This window comes from Myotis nattereri (assembly GCF_964212035.1).
Source record: "Myotis nattereri genome assembly, chromosome: 3".
Lineage (NCBI taxonomy): Eukaryota > Metazoa > Chordata > Mammalia > Chiroptera > Vespertilionidae > Myotis > Myotis nattereri.
The window spans coordinates 8,696,315-8,710,954 of NC_138077.1; the positions used below are offsets into that span (position 1 = coordinate 8,696,315).

At 56.9% G+C, this 14,640-nt stretch overlaps 1 protein-coding gene across 2 annotated transcripts in view; it reads left to right on the plus strand.

The window, feature by feature from the left end:
• TRPM2 (transient receptor potential cation channel subfamily M member 2) overlaps positions 1-14,640 on the plus strand; it is a 51,059-nt gene that overhangs the window by 16,858 nt on the left and 19,561 nt on the right. For both annotated transcript variants that reach the window (XM_081087282.1, XM_081087283.1), the window contains exons 10-19: positions 1,793-1,914; positions 2,171-2,524; positions 4,546-4,683; positions 5,892-6,021; positions 6,225-6,370; positions 7,185-7,297; positions 9,521-9,734; positions 10,426-10,544; positions 10,990-11,122; positions 11,570-11,741. In XM_081087282.1, coding sequence (XP_080943408.1) covers positions 1,793-1,914; positions 2,171-2,524; positions 4,546-4,683; positions 5,892-6,021; positions 6,225-6,370; positions 7,185-7,297; positions 9,521-9,734; positions 10,426-10,544; positions 10,990-11,122; positions 11,570-11,741 — 1,641 coding nt within the window. The remainder of the gene's footprint in view (positions 1-1,792; positions 1,915-2,170; positions 2,525-4,545; positions 4,684-5,891; positions 6,022-6,224; positions 6,371-7,184; positions 7,298-9,520; positions 9,735-10,425; positions 10,545-10,989; positions 11,123-11,569; positions 11,742-14,640) is intronic.

Here is a 14,640-nt window from a genome sequence, read left to right on the forward strand (position 1 = left end):
CCCAGGGCCCTCGCTGGTTTTGCTCCGTGGATAGACAGTCCCGGCCTGCAGACTGAAGGGTTTCAGGTTTGAGTCTGGTCAGGGCACGTGCCTGGGTTTCAGGCTCAATCCCCAGTAGGAGGCGTGCAGGAGGCAGCGGATCAATGATGCTCTCTCATCATTGATGTTTCTATCTCTCCCTCTCCCTTCCTCACTGAAATCAATAAAAAAGGAAAAAAAAGATGGACCCCCAGGGACGTGGGGCACCAAGTCCCGGCAGCCTGTGACGATGCTCAGAGCCAGCAAAGCTAGCGCTGTGGTCGTGGTCCCCTCTGTGCAGGTGCTGAGTGGGAGGGGCGCGTGCAAGCCCCAGGGCACTGGAATGTTTCCGTCTTGATCGTGGTGGTGGCCATGCGGTGTCGATAGCAGTAAAAAGCCATCGAGCTATACGTTTAAGATTTGCGCACTATAGAATTCTATTAACCTCGGTGAGAAGCTTTAGCGAGATGATGTTGGCGTAGCTCCATGTTGTCACAGGTGTCAGAACTCAGTTCCTTTTTGCTGCTGATGTTATTCTGTCAGGAGCGGTATTCTCTCACCCATTCATCTGTTGTTGGGCATTGTGGCTGCCTCCAGTTTGGGGCTGTTATGAACACGCCCATTTTTTTTCATTTCTCTGATCCATGTCTAGGAGTGGAATGACGGGTTCTTTAGGGTGAGTGTATGTTTAACTTTATAAGAAACTGTCAAACCTCTTCCAAAAAACGGTACAGTTTACCTCTGTGCAGCCTTGCCAACGTGTGGCATCTATTGTCAGCCCTAGGCTGCAGCCACCTGGTGGGTGGGAGGTGGCCTCTCCCAGTGGTCCCCTGACGACTAACGGTGTGAGCGTCTTTCCCTGGGCTTGTGGGCCATGTGGATAGCATCTTGGTGGACTGTCTCTCAGATCACTTGTCCATGTTCACTTGGTTGTTGGTCTTTTCATTTTTGTGTTGTAAGAGCCTTGATATATCCTAACACAAATCCTTTGTCAGGTATAGGTTCTGGGATATTTTCTCTCGGCTCCTGGTTGGCTTTTATATTTCCTTCAGGGTGTCTTTGAAGAGCAGAAGGCTTAAGTTTTAAGGCATTTTAATTTACCAACTTGTTCCTTTCATGTTCATGTTCTTTGCACCCTGAGAAATCTGCGCCCATCCCACTGTTGCAAATACTTCCTTCTGTTCGTCATGGCAGCTCTGAGGGCACAGCTCTTATGCTTAAGTCTATGATCCACCTGAGTTAACTTTGTGTGTGGTGTGAGGTAAGGGTCAGAGTTCTTTTTTTTTTTCTTCCCCAAACAACAACCCATGTTTTAAAATCTTAAACCCGAAAGAGAGAACATAAACTACTTGGGCAAAATACTTGTACTGACCTGGGTGAGGTGGTGGTTTTGTAATCAAGATTGAAAAGGAGTGTGACGGTGACATTTTAGTGTGAACGTGGAAGTGCCCACCTTTTGGAGACTGGAGACTGTGTGTTCTTTCAACTTAGGGCTTGACCAGGAGGTGGGCTGGGCAGGGGAGCTGGGGGAGCCAGATGGCAACCAAAACCCAAAATCCCTCATTTGAACAGTGGAAGGAAAAGCTTTTCTAAAGGTGTTTGTGTTGAGGGAGGACTTTGCAACGGAGCCCTGTACTTGTTGAGTTAAAATCACTGAGCGCTGAGGCTGGTGCCCAGCCCTGCCTCCCTGGCTTTGTTAGAGGGCAGGGGTGCTGATGGGCAGTGGCTTTGAGGTGCCGCTTGAAGCCTGGGATGCTGGGTTTCTCACCTGCAGCCTCTCGGAGCCATGACCACTTTGGCCACGAGAACTGGGACCACCAGCTGAAGCTGGCCGTGGCGTGGAACCGTGTGGACATTGCCCGGAGCGAGATCTTCACAGATGAGCGGCAGTGGAAGGTATGGCCTCTCGGGGCAGCCCTGGGGGTGGCGAGGGGAGGGGGTGTCGCTGGGCGCACAGGAATCAGGCCATCGGAGCAGGATGGCCTCTGTCTAGACCCGGCCCTTCCCTTGGTGGAGGGTGGCCCAGCCAAGTTTCTCCTCCCCAAATTGGAGACCACAGTCATCCTGTCCAAGGGAGTTGAAGCCAGGATTACGGGGGGTGGGGGGGCAATGTCCAGATGCAGGCCCCCCACCCCATGGCACTCTCTCTCAGCCTTCAGAGCTGCACCCCATGATGACGGCCGCCCTCATCTCCAACAAGCCCGAGTTTGTGAAGCTCTTCCTGGAGAACGGGCTGCGGCTGAAGGAGTTTGTCACGTGGGACACCCTGCTCTACCTGTACAAGAACCTGGACCCCTCCTGCCTGTTCCACTGCAAGCTGCAGAAGGTGCTGGCCGAGGAGCCAGAGCGCGTGGCCTGCGCGCCCGCCCTGCCCGCCGTGCAGATGCACCACGTGGCGCAGGTGCTGCGGGAGCTCCTGGGTGACTCCACGCAGCTGCTGTACCCCCGGCCCCGCTCCAGCGACCGGCCACGGCTCTTGCTGCCCGTGCCCCACATCAAGCTCAACGTGCGTGCTGGTAACGTGGCCCCCGCTCGGCGTGGCCTGCATGCTGGGCCACTGTTGTGTACTTCGCGCTTTCTAAAAAAATAGGTTATATTTTTATTAGAAAAGAATACACTCCCTGCCTTCCTCTGCTCAGCTGCCATAACAAAGTACAGCAGACTGGGGCTTACACAGCAAAAGTGTGTTCTCCCACAGCTATGCAGGCTGGAAGCCCGAGACCATGGGTGCCAGCGGGCTGGTTTAAGTAAGGCCTTCCTTCCTGGTTGCAGACGGCTTTTCTTCTGCTTGTGCCCATCAGGAGAGAGCGCTCTGTGTGGCTCCCTCTTCTTATAAAGACTCTAATCCTGTTGGGTTAGGGCCCCACCCATATGACCTCATTTAACCCCAACCACCTCCTTAGAGACCCTGTCTCCAAATACAGTCTTTCTGAAAGTTTCAAATGATACACAAGGTTATGTAAGGAAAATGATCCCCACTGTGCCCTGGACCCCCAGTCCCGCTCACCGGCGGTAATTGGTTTTCCGGGTGGGCTCACAGGCAGGTCAGGATATTCCACCCAGGTCTGTGTGAGGTGCCCAGCACCGCCAGGAGCGGGTGCTGCTAGTCTCATCCTCACCTGTGTTAGCACGGCGCTGTGTATCTCAAGGGAGTATTGGTCTCCTGTCACTGAGATTTCACAAGCGAAGCCTCAGTGCCGTTTTGTCAGTTTCCCTTTGAGAACGAACTGCTCTTTGACCTTCAGGCATTATTTTAATAGATTTTCTGATAGTGAAATGTTTTTATTGCTGTTTTGACTCTCACCTTGATGGCAGTGTAAGATGTGTTTAATATGACACTGGATTCTGCTGCCAAGATGTTCAGGGTTTTTGCATCAGAATGTTTAAGGCTTTGATTGTGCTTTTATTTTGGGGGCTGTCTTTGTCAGGTTCTGGTACCAGTTCCGTGTTAGTCTTGTAGAATCCGTTGGCAAGCCTTCCTTCTTTCTCTGCTCTGGAGCAGTTTATGTGGCCGGAATTCACTGCTTCTTACAAGCTCAGCAGACTCCCCTGGAGTCCGTCGGGGCCCGGGGCCTTTTTTGGGCAGAAGCTCTGATAACTTCTTTATTTTCTATCCTGATGATTTCTCTGTGGCATTGGTGGTGGTCTTGCAATCTGTCTAAGATCAGATTGGTTTTATTTTTCCTGCTAGAAAATGACCCACTTCTTTTAGGTTTTCGCATCTGTTCGTTGTCCCAGGCAAGCTGTGCCTGGCCCCCGAGAAAGACGTGACTGTGGCCGAGATTTACGTGTTTGCGGTTCTGCTCTTCGTGATTCCAGGGTATTTAAGCTACCCCGTGGGAAGGTGCTTTAGAAAGTCCAAAATGGAAGCTCACACTTGACCATGTCTGTAATTTAAGAAGATAAACTGATTTTTTTTTTTATAAAGATGGGCATTTGGGAAACTTCCAAAACCACTTACAGAAAGTGCCGCTTTGTGGGTGAGATGGACGAAGTGAGCTCTATCTCTGGGAATTGTTTCCAGGCTGTCTGACCAGCAGGGAGCCTGTGTCCCTACGTGGCCTGAGTGTGTCTGCAGCCAGGTGCCTTCCTGTTCTCACAGACCCTCAGCGTCTGTTCAGCAGCCTTTCCTGCTTGCTTTCTCTGTTACAAGACATGGTGCGGGTCCCTGAGGAGCTCATAGCCATGGTTCTGGCAACAGACTCTGTGGTAGAGTTTTTCTTCATAGGAAGGGGCTTGGATGGGGTCAGGTAGGACTGAGGAACCCTGAGCTGCTTGGAGTGTAACAGGATCTGCAAATGTTGGTGCAAGAGCCACTGGTATCCCATTTTCTGGATGTTTCTACGTGTGTCCAGAGTGATGGGCTTATAACCCCGTGTTCAGGGTGCTGTTGAAAACGCAGGTCGCAGGGCTCATCCCCCGGGGACAGAGGTTGAGAAGATGTGGGCCGCGCTCAGGGCCTTCACCCCTGGGAGCCTGATGCTCGTGGGGACCCCGGCAGGGGCTCTGACTGTCCACCGCTCACAGGTGCAGGGAGTGAGCCTCCGGTCCCTCTACAAACGCTCATCAGGCCAGGTCGCCTTCACCATGGACCCGGTCCGCGATCTTCTCATTTGGGCCATCGTCCAGAACCGCCGGGAGCTGGCAGAAATCATTTGGGCTCAGGTAACCAGACATGTGGCTGTGGGTGGGCCAGTGACAGGGAGCCTGGCCGGCGAGCCCAGCACTGACAGCAGGTGGGGTGGCCAGAGCCGTGGAGGAAGGGCAGTGGGCGTCACAACACCTGGAGGGACTCGGGGTGTCCAGTGTTGAGAACAGAGGGTTTAGCTCTAGGCAAGGAAATAATTGGTTAAAAGGCAAGACACACAAACTCCTGCAGGTCTATGCAGGGAGGAGGCTGGCCAGCAGGAGCCATCCTCCATGGCCCCCGTGGGTTCTGGGGCTCAGCGTCTGAGCTGTGGCCGTTCCGTTCAGAGGCTGCAGGGCGGGCTCCGTCCTGGGAGGGGCTGCGTCTCTCCATTGGCTGTTGGGGATCTCAAGGAGACCATCTGTTGTGTGGTTGGGAGCAGGCCCTGGTGCCCCTGCCTGAGCCTGGCTCCAGCTGGTTCTCCTCTTTAGGGGAAAGTAAAATTTAATAAGTTTTTCTCAGAGAGGCCCCTGTTTTTAGGGATTTCCAAATTGCTCTCGAGGAGTTAGCTCTCTCCCCCGTTGTCACCAGCAGCGTGGCATTGGTGGTGGTCCTGGGAGGCTTGTCCTCTCCTGGGGGGCAGGGTGGTCAGCGCTGGGCTGGGCCGAGCCTGACTGTGGCCTTAGGTGCTCCGTGGGGCTTGCGGGTGGAAGGCCAAACGCAGACTCCCAGGCTCTGACACCAGCCCTCATGCTGGGCCGGTGCTGCCCGTAGACCCAGCACCCCCTTGAGATGTTCTCAGTCGCTCTCTGGGCCTGGGCCTGGCGGTACCACTGAGGCAGGGAGCCCTGAGCCCGGACGGAGACCTGCAGGGCCTGGTCCTGTTTCTCTCCCCATTGGTGCTCTCTGGCCCTCAGCACCACACCCGGGGTTGACCAGATGCCCTGGGAGCCTGTGCCTCCCGCCAGCAGTGCTGGGCTGGCGCCCTGTGTCCAGTCTGTGTTTGGGTGGGCAGGTGGCTGCCTGGCAAGAAGACCACTTCCATTGGCCAGTGCAGGAGGCCAGGCCTCAGAAACGGTATCTGTGTTGATGTGGGTGATCCAGATCGTCTATAAAGAGAGGGGCTACAGCAGGCAACGCCCAGGGACCCCTGCTGCCCCGGGGTCTCTGCTTTCATCACCCGGGCAGTGTGCCTGTGGGGCCCTGGCTGGACCCCACGGCCCTGACGGTGGCTCCCCTGGCCCAGAGCCAGGACTGCATCGCGGCGGCCTTGGCCTGCAGCAAGATCCTCAAGGAGCTCTCCAAGGAGGAGGAGGACACGGACAGCTCCGAGGAGATGCTGGCCCTCGCCGACCAGTACGAGCTCAGAGCCATCGGTGAGTCAAGGGCCGGGCCTCCTGCTCGCTCAGCACCTGAGTCGCCCTGGGGTCCTCGTCCCGGGTCCCAGCCCCTCAGTGTCACTCTGTGTCACCCCGAGGTCCCTGCCCAGATTTCAGCTCCACTCCTGTCCCGCCTGTGCCATCCGGAGGGGGTGCTTTGTGGGGGCCCTGCTGCTGTGACAGGGTCCCCCTCTCCGCAGGCGTCTTCACCGAGTGCTACCGGAAGGACGAGGAGAGAGCACAGAAACTGCTCACCCGGGTGTCAGAGGCCTGGGGCAAGACCACCTGCCTGCAGCTGGCCCTGGAGGCCAAGGACATGAAGTTTGTGTCCCACGGGGGCATCCAGGTGACCGGAGGGGGCCGGCTCCCAGAAATAGCCGCCCTGGTGCTGGCGTGGAGAGGCGGCCTCCGCTCAGTAGAGGGCGAACGTGTTCACCAGGCTCAGGTCCCTTGGGACCAGGGATGGTGCCCGACCCCGGAGGTTCCCCCCCCCCCCCCCCCCCCCCGTTTATGGGGAAGGAAACTGATGCTAAATGAGAGGCGGGAGGTGAGTCACCTCCACACAGGGTGTTCCTGCCTGGAACACTGACCCCCTGGTGACCCCAGGGGCCAGGCGTCAGCCCCCCACCTGGGGCCTCGGGAGGGGGCGGAGAGCCATGAGCAGGGAGCTCCTCCATGGGCTCCGGAGGCCTGGAGTTTGGCAGGTGCCTCCAGAACACCAGCGGTTCCCTGAGCATCGCTTTGTGCTGTCACCATGTCCGGGAGCATTATCATGCCCGGTGCTGTGCTGGGGCCTGGGGAGACGGTGGGGAGGAGTCCTGTCCCTTCTTTCCCCCTCTGCCCCCCCGCCCCCCCGCCTCCACACAGTGCTCAGAGGGGCCAGCTGTTGAGAGCCGGGAGGATGGGCCCTGAGCCAGAAGCCAGGGTATGGGCCCCCTCTCTCCACCCTTACCGAGCCCAGCCTGGCCCACGTGGAGCTGCTCCTCAGCTGGCAGGTGGCAGACCTGCCCTGTGCCACCCACTGAATCTTGTGGTTGGGGGGGCCCAGAGGACATTGTGCTGGAGCATGTGGACTCCCCCTCAAGGGTGGGGCACAGGGAGCCCCAGGTCAGGATGGGGTGAGGGGCCCACTGTCCTGAAGCTGGGCCCTCTGTCCACAGGCCTTCCTGACCAAGGTGTGGTGGGGCCAGCTCTCCGTGGACAACGGGCTCTGGCGGGTGATCCTGTGCATGCTGGCCTTCCCGCTGCTCACCACCGGCCTCATCTCCTTCAGGTGCCACCCGGCTGCAGGGCTGTGGGGCTGGGGGCTGGGGGCTGCGGGGCTGGGGGCTGCAGGGCTGGGGGCTGCGGGGCTGTGGGGCTGCGGGGCTGGGGGCTGCGGGGCTGCGGGGCTGGGGGCTGCAGGGCTGCGGGGCTGGGGGCTGCGGGGCTGCGGGGCTGGGGGCTGCAGGGCTGCGGGGCTGGGGGCTGCGGGGCTGCGGGGCTGGGGGCTGCAGGGCTGCGGGGCTGGGGGCTGCGGGGCTGCGGGGCTGGGGGCTGCAGGGCTGCGGGGCTGGGGGCTGCGGGGCTGGGGGCTGCGGGGCTGCGGGGCTGGGGGCTGCGGGGCGGGGGGCTGGGGGCTGCGGGGCTGGGGGCTGCGGGGCTGGGGGCTGCGGGGCTGCGGGGCTGCGGGGCTGGGGGCTGCGGGGCTGGGCGCTGCGGGGCTGCGGGGCTGGGGGCTGCAGGGCTGCGGTGCTGCGGGGCTGCGGGGCTGGGGGCTGCGGGGCTGCGGGGCTGGGGGCTGCAGGGCTGCGGGGCTGGGGGCTGCGGGGCTGCGGGGCTGGGGGCTGCAGGGCTGCGGGGCTGGGGGCTGCAGGGCTGGGGGCTGCGGGGCTGCGGGGCTGGGGGCTGCAGGGCTGGGGGCTGGGGGCTGTAGGGCTGTGGGGCTGGGGGCTGTAGGGCTGCGGGGCTGGGGGCTGTAGGGCTGGGGGCTGCAGGGCTGCAGGGCTGCAGGGCTGCGGGCTTGTAGAGCTACAGGATGCGGGGCTGCAGGGCCCTGGCTGATCCCAAATGCCCTCACCAGGGGCAAGTTGCATGTATCCTCAGGGCTGTGACTGGATCCTAGGTGGTGGGGATGCATTCAGACAGGAGGCAGAGGGAAGGGCCTCACCTGTGCCTGAACACCTGCTGTCCCCGAGCACCCACCTGCCCTGGGCACCGACCTGCCCTCAGCACTCATCTGCCCTGAGCACCCACCTGCCCTGAGCACCCACCTGCCCTGAGCACTCACCTGCCCTGAGCACCCACCTGCCCTGAGCACTCACCTGCCCTGAGCACCCACCTGCCCTGAGCACTCACCTGCCCTGAGCACCCACCTGCCCTGAGCACTCACCTGCCCTCAGCACCCACCTGCCCTCAGCACTCACCTGCCCTCAGCACTCACCTGCCCTAAGCACTCACCTGCCCTGAGCACCCACCTGCCCTGGGCACCCACCTGCCCTGAGCACTCACCTGCCTGATCACCCACCTACCCTGAGCACCCACCTGCCCTGGGCATCGACCTGCCCTAAGCACTCACCTGCCCTGGGCACCCACCTGCCCTGGGCACCCACCTGCCCTGAGCACCCACCTGCCCTGAGCACTCACCTGCCCTGAGCACCCACCTGCCCTGGGCACCCACCTGCCTGATCACCCACCTGCCCTGGGCACCCACCTGCCTGATCACCCACCTACCCTGAGCACCCACCTGCCCTGGGCATCGACCTGCCCTGAGCACTCACCTGCCCTGGGCACCCACCTGCCCTGAGCACCCACCTGCCCTGGGCACCCACCTGCCTGATCACCCACCTACCCTGAGCACCCACCTGCCCTGGGCATCGACCTGCCCTGAGCCCTCACCTGCCCTGGGCACCCACCTGCCCTGGGCACCCACCTGCCCTGAGCACCCACCTGCCTGATCACCCACCTACCCTGAGCACCCAGCTGCCCTGGGCACCCATCTGTTCTGGGCACCCACCTGCACTGAGCACCCACCTGCCCTGGGCACCCATCTGTCCTGAGCACCCATCTGTCCTGGGCACCCACCTGCCCTGAGCACCCACCTACCCTGAGCACCCACCTGCCCTGTGCACCCACCTGTCCTGGGCACCCACCTGCCCTGGGCAACCATCTGTCCTGGGCACCCACCTGCCCTGGGCACCCATCTGTCCTGGGCACCCACCTGCCCTGGGCACCCATCTGTCCTGGGCACCCACCTGCCCTGAGTGGCTGAGGACCTGCTACAGCTCCAGGCTCCAGGCTCCAGGCTCCAGGCTTCAGGCTCTGTTGGGGTCCTTGCTCTTCGGGGAGTCTGGTGGGGCCTCTCCTGTAGCTGTGTGTGCAGGGCTATAGGGGCGTGTCCGCCCTTCCCTGCCACATGGTGTGCGCACATGCAGGGACTCCCTGAGCACATGGGGCTGGGCCAGGGTGGCTCAGGTCCTCAGGTTGCCAGCCCCTCACGGCCTCGCTGTCGCCGCAGGGACAGGAGGCTGCAGGCGGTGCGGGGCCTGGCCCGGGTCCGCGCCTTCTTCAACGCGCCCGTGGTCATCTTCCACCTGAACATCCTGTCCTACTTCTCCTTCCTCTGCCTCTTCGCCTACGTGCTCATGGTGGACTTCCAGCCCTCGCCCTCCTGGTGCGAGCGCCTCATCTACCTCTGGCTCTTCTCCCTGGTCTGCGAGGAGCTGCGGCAGGTGCATCCACCCCTCCCTTGCCGTCCTTGGGGCTGGGGGTTGTCTCCCTGCCCACTGGTCCCCTCCCACCCGCCATGGCCACTGTCTCACGTGGCCCTTGGGCCACGTTGCTCACACTGTAAACGTCGCCACCTGTCAGGACCTGAGCAATGGAAGGAGGTGCGGGCGACGTGGTGCTGCCGCCCTGTGTGCCAGCCTCCCCTCTCCTCCCCACGGCCTCCTGCAGCCAGACCTTCCCAGGAGGGGCCAGGCTCACAGGGGCCGCCCCACAACCGAGGGCACACCCTTCTCCCCGAGTCAGTCGGGTGGTCCATGAAGGGACCTGGTTGTTCCCATGGGGCTGCCTGCCCCACCCTGCAGCTGCCTGGGTCTGGGGCCCGGCACCCAGAGGAGGGTGTGGGGACCCCTGCCAGGCTCTCATGGTCACTCCAGGGTCTCCCCCTCTTGGAGCTGCAGGGAGCCGGTGGGGAGGGCTTCCCCGACCCTCATTTGCATATTGGGCGGGGCTGAGGTCCTGCACCTGGAATGCTCAGTGGCACCTCCTGCCCAGGCCCCTCTCCTGCTGTTCCTGACCCATGGAGCTGGGAATCCGCCCCTCCCCAGTAGCCTCGCTCTCCAGGGGGAGCGAGCAGTTTAGTTTGGGTAAGATGAGAGTGGCGGCAGCCAGGCCCCCATAGCGATCCTCTCGCAGCTCCTCTATGACCCTGATGAGTGTGGGCTGGTGAAGATGGCGCTCCTGTACTTCAGCGACTTCTGGAACAAGCTGGACATCGCGGCCATCCTGCTCTTCATAGCGGGCCTGACCTGCCGGTGAGCGGCCTCTCCCCCAGGCGCCTGCCCACAGGGGTGGGCTCGAGCCTGGACCAGAGCCGGCCGCCCTCGGGGGCTTAGCTGCCTCTGAATGAGTCTGTCGTCTGTTCAGTGGGCGACCCTCCCCACCTGGGGATGGCTGCCACGTGCACGGTCCCCTTTCTCCGTGAAGCTGAGGGACCCCTCCAGGCTCCTGTCCCAGGATGCCTGCACAGCCTGGCTACCTGCCCGGGGCTGGGCTTCTAGATCTTTCTGGAGAATAAGCGCCATACCCCACGGGAGACTCGGTCCCCTGAGCTCACACCCGGTTTTTAGCACTTCGGGGCCTAGAAGTCGCCAGAGCCCTTTGCCTCCAGGGCCCACACAGGGCAAGGGCAGGTGAGCGGGTGGCTGGGGACAGGCTGTGGAAGCAGCAGGCTGAGGTCCCTGACTCTGCCCTGGCCAGGCTGATCCCGGGATTGCTGTACCCCGGACGCATTGTCCTCTCTCTGGACTTCATCATGTTCTGCCTCCGGCTGATGCACATATTTACCATCAGTAAGACGCTGGGGCCCAAGATAATCATCGTGAAGCGGATGGTAAGGAGATGAGGGACCTGATGCCAGTTGCAAGAGAGGTGTACCAGGGCTTAAGCATACATATACCCAGCGTCCCACATCCCTGCTTGGCCCTGGACTCTCACCTTCTGGCACACCTGTCTCAGGTCTTTACCTGTATATCACCTCTTCCAGGCAGTCCTCCCTGATTGCCACAGCACATTCCTGATCCCTGTTACAGCTATTGATCCCCTCTGTGGGTCACAGTCACATCCAACCCCTCCTACACATTGGGGTGTGCTCAGGACCCCATTAGCACATGGCAGCAGTCCCCCAGGGCCGTGTCCCCGGAGCGCCTGCAGCGTGGGTGTCGGCTACTTCTCCCTCCACTGCAGGGTTCACAGACAGGCATGGAGGGTGGGGTCTGCCTGCTGTCAGGGAGAGCAAGGCGTGTGTGGGGCTGCAGCCGGTGCCGCCTTGTCTCTGCAGATGAAAGATGTCTTCTTCTTCCTCTTCCTGTTGGCTGTGTGGGTGGTGTCCTTCGGGGTGGCCAAGCAGGCCATCCTCATCCACAATGAGAGCCGGGTGGACTGGATCTTCCGGGGGGTCGTGTACCAGTCGTACCTCACCATCTTCGGGCAGATGCCGGCCTACATCGACGGTAAGACGAGGTCCTGACAACAGTGGGAAAGGAACCCTCATGCCAGCAGGGGTCCTGGGAGGAGGGGAGGGCGGGTATTCCCCTCCTGCCCAGTACTGCTCCTGGGTGGGAGCTCCCGGGGTTCCCCTGGGGAAAGAAAGGGCAGGTGCACACACTGCCCAGCGGAGCGGGGAAGGCACCAGCCGGGGTGGGGATGGGTGCTGAGCTGCACCTCCAAGCTTCGGCTGAGATCCGGGCGGACCGAGGGCGTGGCCTGGGGCACTGGGCATCGGTGCCACCCCCTCCCCAGCATTAGTGCCACTGTATTCCTTCTCTTCCACCCCAGTCAGAAATAACTTCCTCCCTCCCAGATGGAAAGAGCACTTTTTGTATACTGAGTTTTTCCTTTATTTACTAATTTTAGAATCTAAAATGTAGGATCTAGTTTTACATTTGCAAATATCCACTTACCTTTAGAATCTGATTTAACGTTTGCATCACCCCAAAAAGACACCCACACAAGTTAGCAGTCACTCCCATTCCCTCCTCTGCTCAGTCATGGGGAACCTCCTTTTCATCTCTGTAGAGTGTTTTTTGTGGACACTGTATGTAAATTGGATAACGTGACATGTAGTCTTTTGTGTCTTGCATAATGTTTCCAGGATTCGTTCATATCATAGCCTGCGTTAGTATTTCACTCCTTTTTCGTGGCTAAATAATATTCCATTGTGTGGCTAGACCACGTTTTGTTTCTCCCTACGTGGGTGAGCATTAGAGTTGTTTCCCCTCTTTGGCTACTAGGAACAGCGTCGCTATGAACAGTTATGTATGAGTTTTTGTGTTGACATATGTTTTTATTTCTCTTGGATATATACCGACCAGCAAAACTGCTGGGTTAATGGTAGCTCTGCGAGAAACTGCCAAACTGTATCCCACGGCGCCTGTGCCGTTTTTATCCTGCCAGGTCGTGTCTCCGCCTCTTCGCCGACACTCATCACTGGCCGGCTTCTTGTGTCCCAGCAGCTCTGGTGGGTGTGAAGTGTGTCTCGCTGTGGCTTTGGTTTGCATTTCCCTGATGACTGATGATGTTGAGCACCTCTTCATGTGCTTACAGAGCCATTTCTGTATCTTCTTTGGAGAAATACCTATTCCTAGCCTTTGCCCATCTTCCAAGTGGGTTGTCTTTTTATTAAGTTGTTAGAGTTCTTTACATACGGATACCACCCCATTCCATCGATCTGTAAGTCTGTCCTTGTGCCAGTATAACACTCTCTTGGTTTCTATAGCTTTACATTAAGTTTAAAAATCAGGAAGCTTGAGTCTGCCCTTCAACTTTGTTCTTCTTTTTCAAGATTGTTTTGGCCTCTGGGTCCTTTGGATCCATATGAATTTTTGGATCAGCTGATCAATTTCTAAAAGGAAAAAAAAAGGCATCTAGGGTTTGGATTGTGAACATGGAATGTCTTTCCACTTAGGTCTATAATTTCTTTCAATACCATTTTGTAGTTTTCAGTGTATAAGTCGTTCTACTTTTATTAAACTTATTCCTAATGGTTTTATTTTTTTTTCATACTGTTGTAAATAGAATGGTTCTATTAATTTTTTTTGGATTATTTGTTGCTCCTGTATAGAAATACACTATATTTTTGTATCCTGAAGTCTTGCCAAACTTTTTTATTAGCTCAAGTAGATTTTGTAATGGGTTGCTTGGGATTTTCTCTATAGAAGATCATGTCTTCTGCAAATAGAGATACTTTCATCTGTTCCTTTCCAATCTGGATGCCTTTTATTTCTTTTTTTGCCTACTTATCCTGCTAGAATCACTGGTACAATGATGAGTGTAAGTATTGAGAGCACATCTCTTTATCTTGTTCTGGATCTTAGGGGCGGGAAGCTTTCAGTCTTTCACTATTAAGTAGGATGTGGTGGGTTTCCTGTAAATGTCTTTTATCTGGTTGAAGAAGTTCCTTTCTATTCCTGGTTTCTTGGGTGTTTTTATTATGAAAGGATGTTAGATTTTGTCAAATGCCTTTCCCGCATCTATTGAAATGTTACTATATTCATTGATTTTCAGATGTCAACCAACTCTAGGTTCCTGGGATACATCTCACTGCGTCCTGGTGTATATTTTCTTTCTATGCTGCTGGGCCCAGCTTCCTAGCATGTTGTTGGGGGTTTTGCATCTATATTCACAAAGGGTATTGGTCTGTAGTTTCCTTGTCATGTTTTGTCTTCTTTTGGTATCGGGAGATGCTGGCCTCATAGAGCGACTTAGGAAGTATTCCCTCCTATCTTATATTTTGGAAAAGTTTGTGAAAGATTTACTTTAATGCTTCTTTAAACATTTGGTAGACTTTACTAGTGAAGCCATCTGGGCCTGAATTTTTTTGTGTGTTAAGTTTTAAAATTACGAATTCAATCTTTTTACTTGTTGTAGGTCTATTTGTATTTTCTATTTCTTCTTCAGTTGGTAGTTTATGTCTTTCTAGGAATATGTCCATTTTTCTAAGTTATCTAATTTGTTAGCATGCAATTTTTTGTAGTATGTCTTTATAGTTCTCTTTATTTTTGTAACATTAGTAGTAATGTCCTCTCTTCATTTATGATTTTAGTAATCTGAGCCATTCCCCCCCCCTTTGATCAGTATAGATAAAATCAGTATAGATAAAGGGTTGTGATTTTGTCGCTCATTTTCAAGAACCAGATTTTGGTTTTGTTCATTTTCCTTGTTTTTAAAATATATATTTTATTTTGTTTGTTTGCATTCTGACCTTTTTTACTTACTTCTGCTTGCTTTGGATTTACTTTGCTTTTCTTTTTTTAGTTCACCGAGGTGGAAGGTTACGTTATTATTTTGAGCTCTTCTTTTTATATAGATATTTATAACTATTATAGTGAGTTTCTATCTCAGAAAATTAGT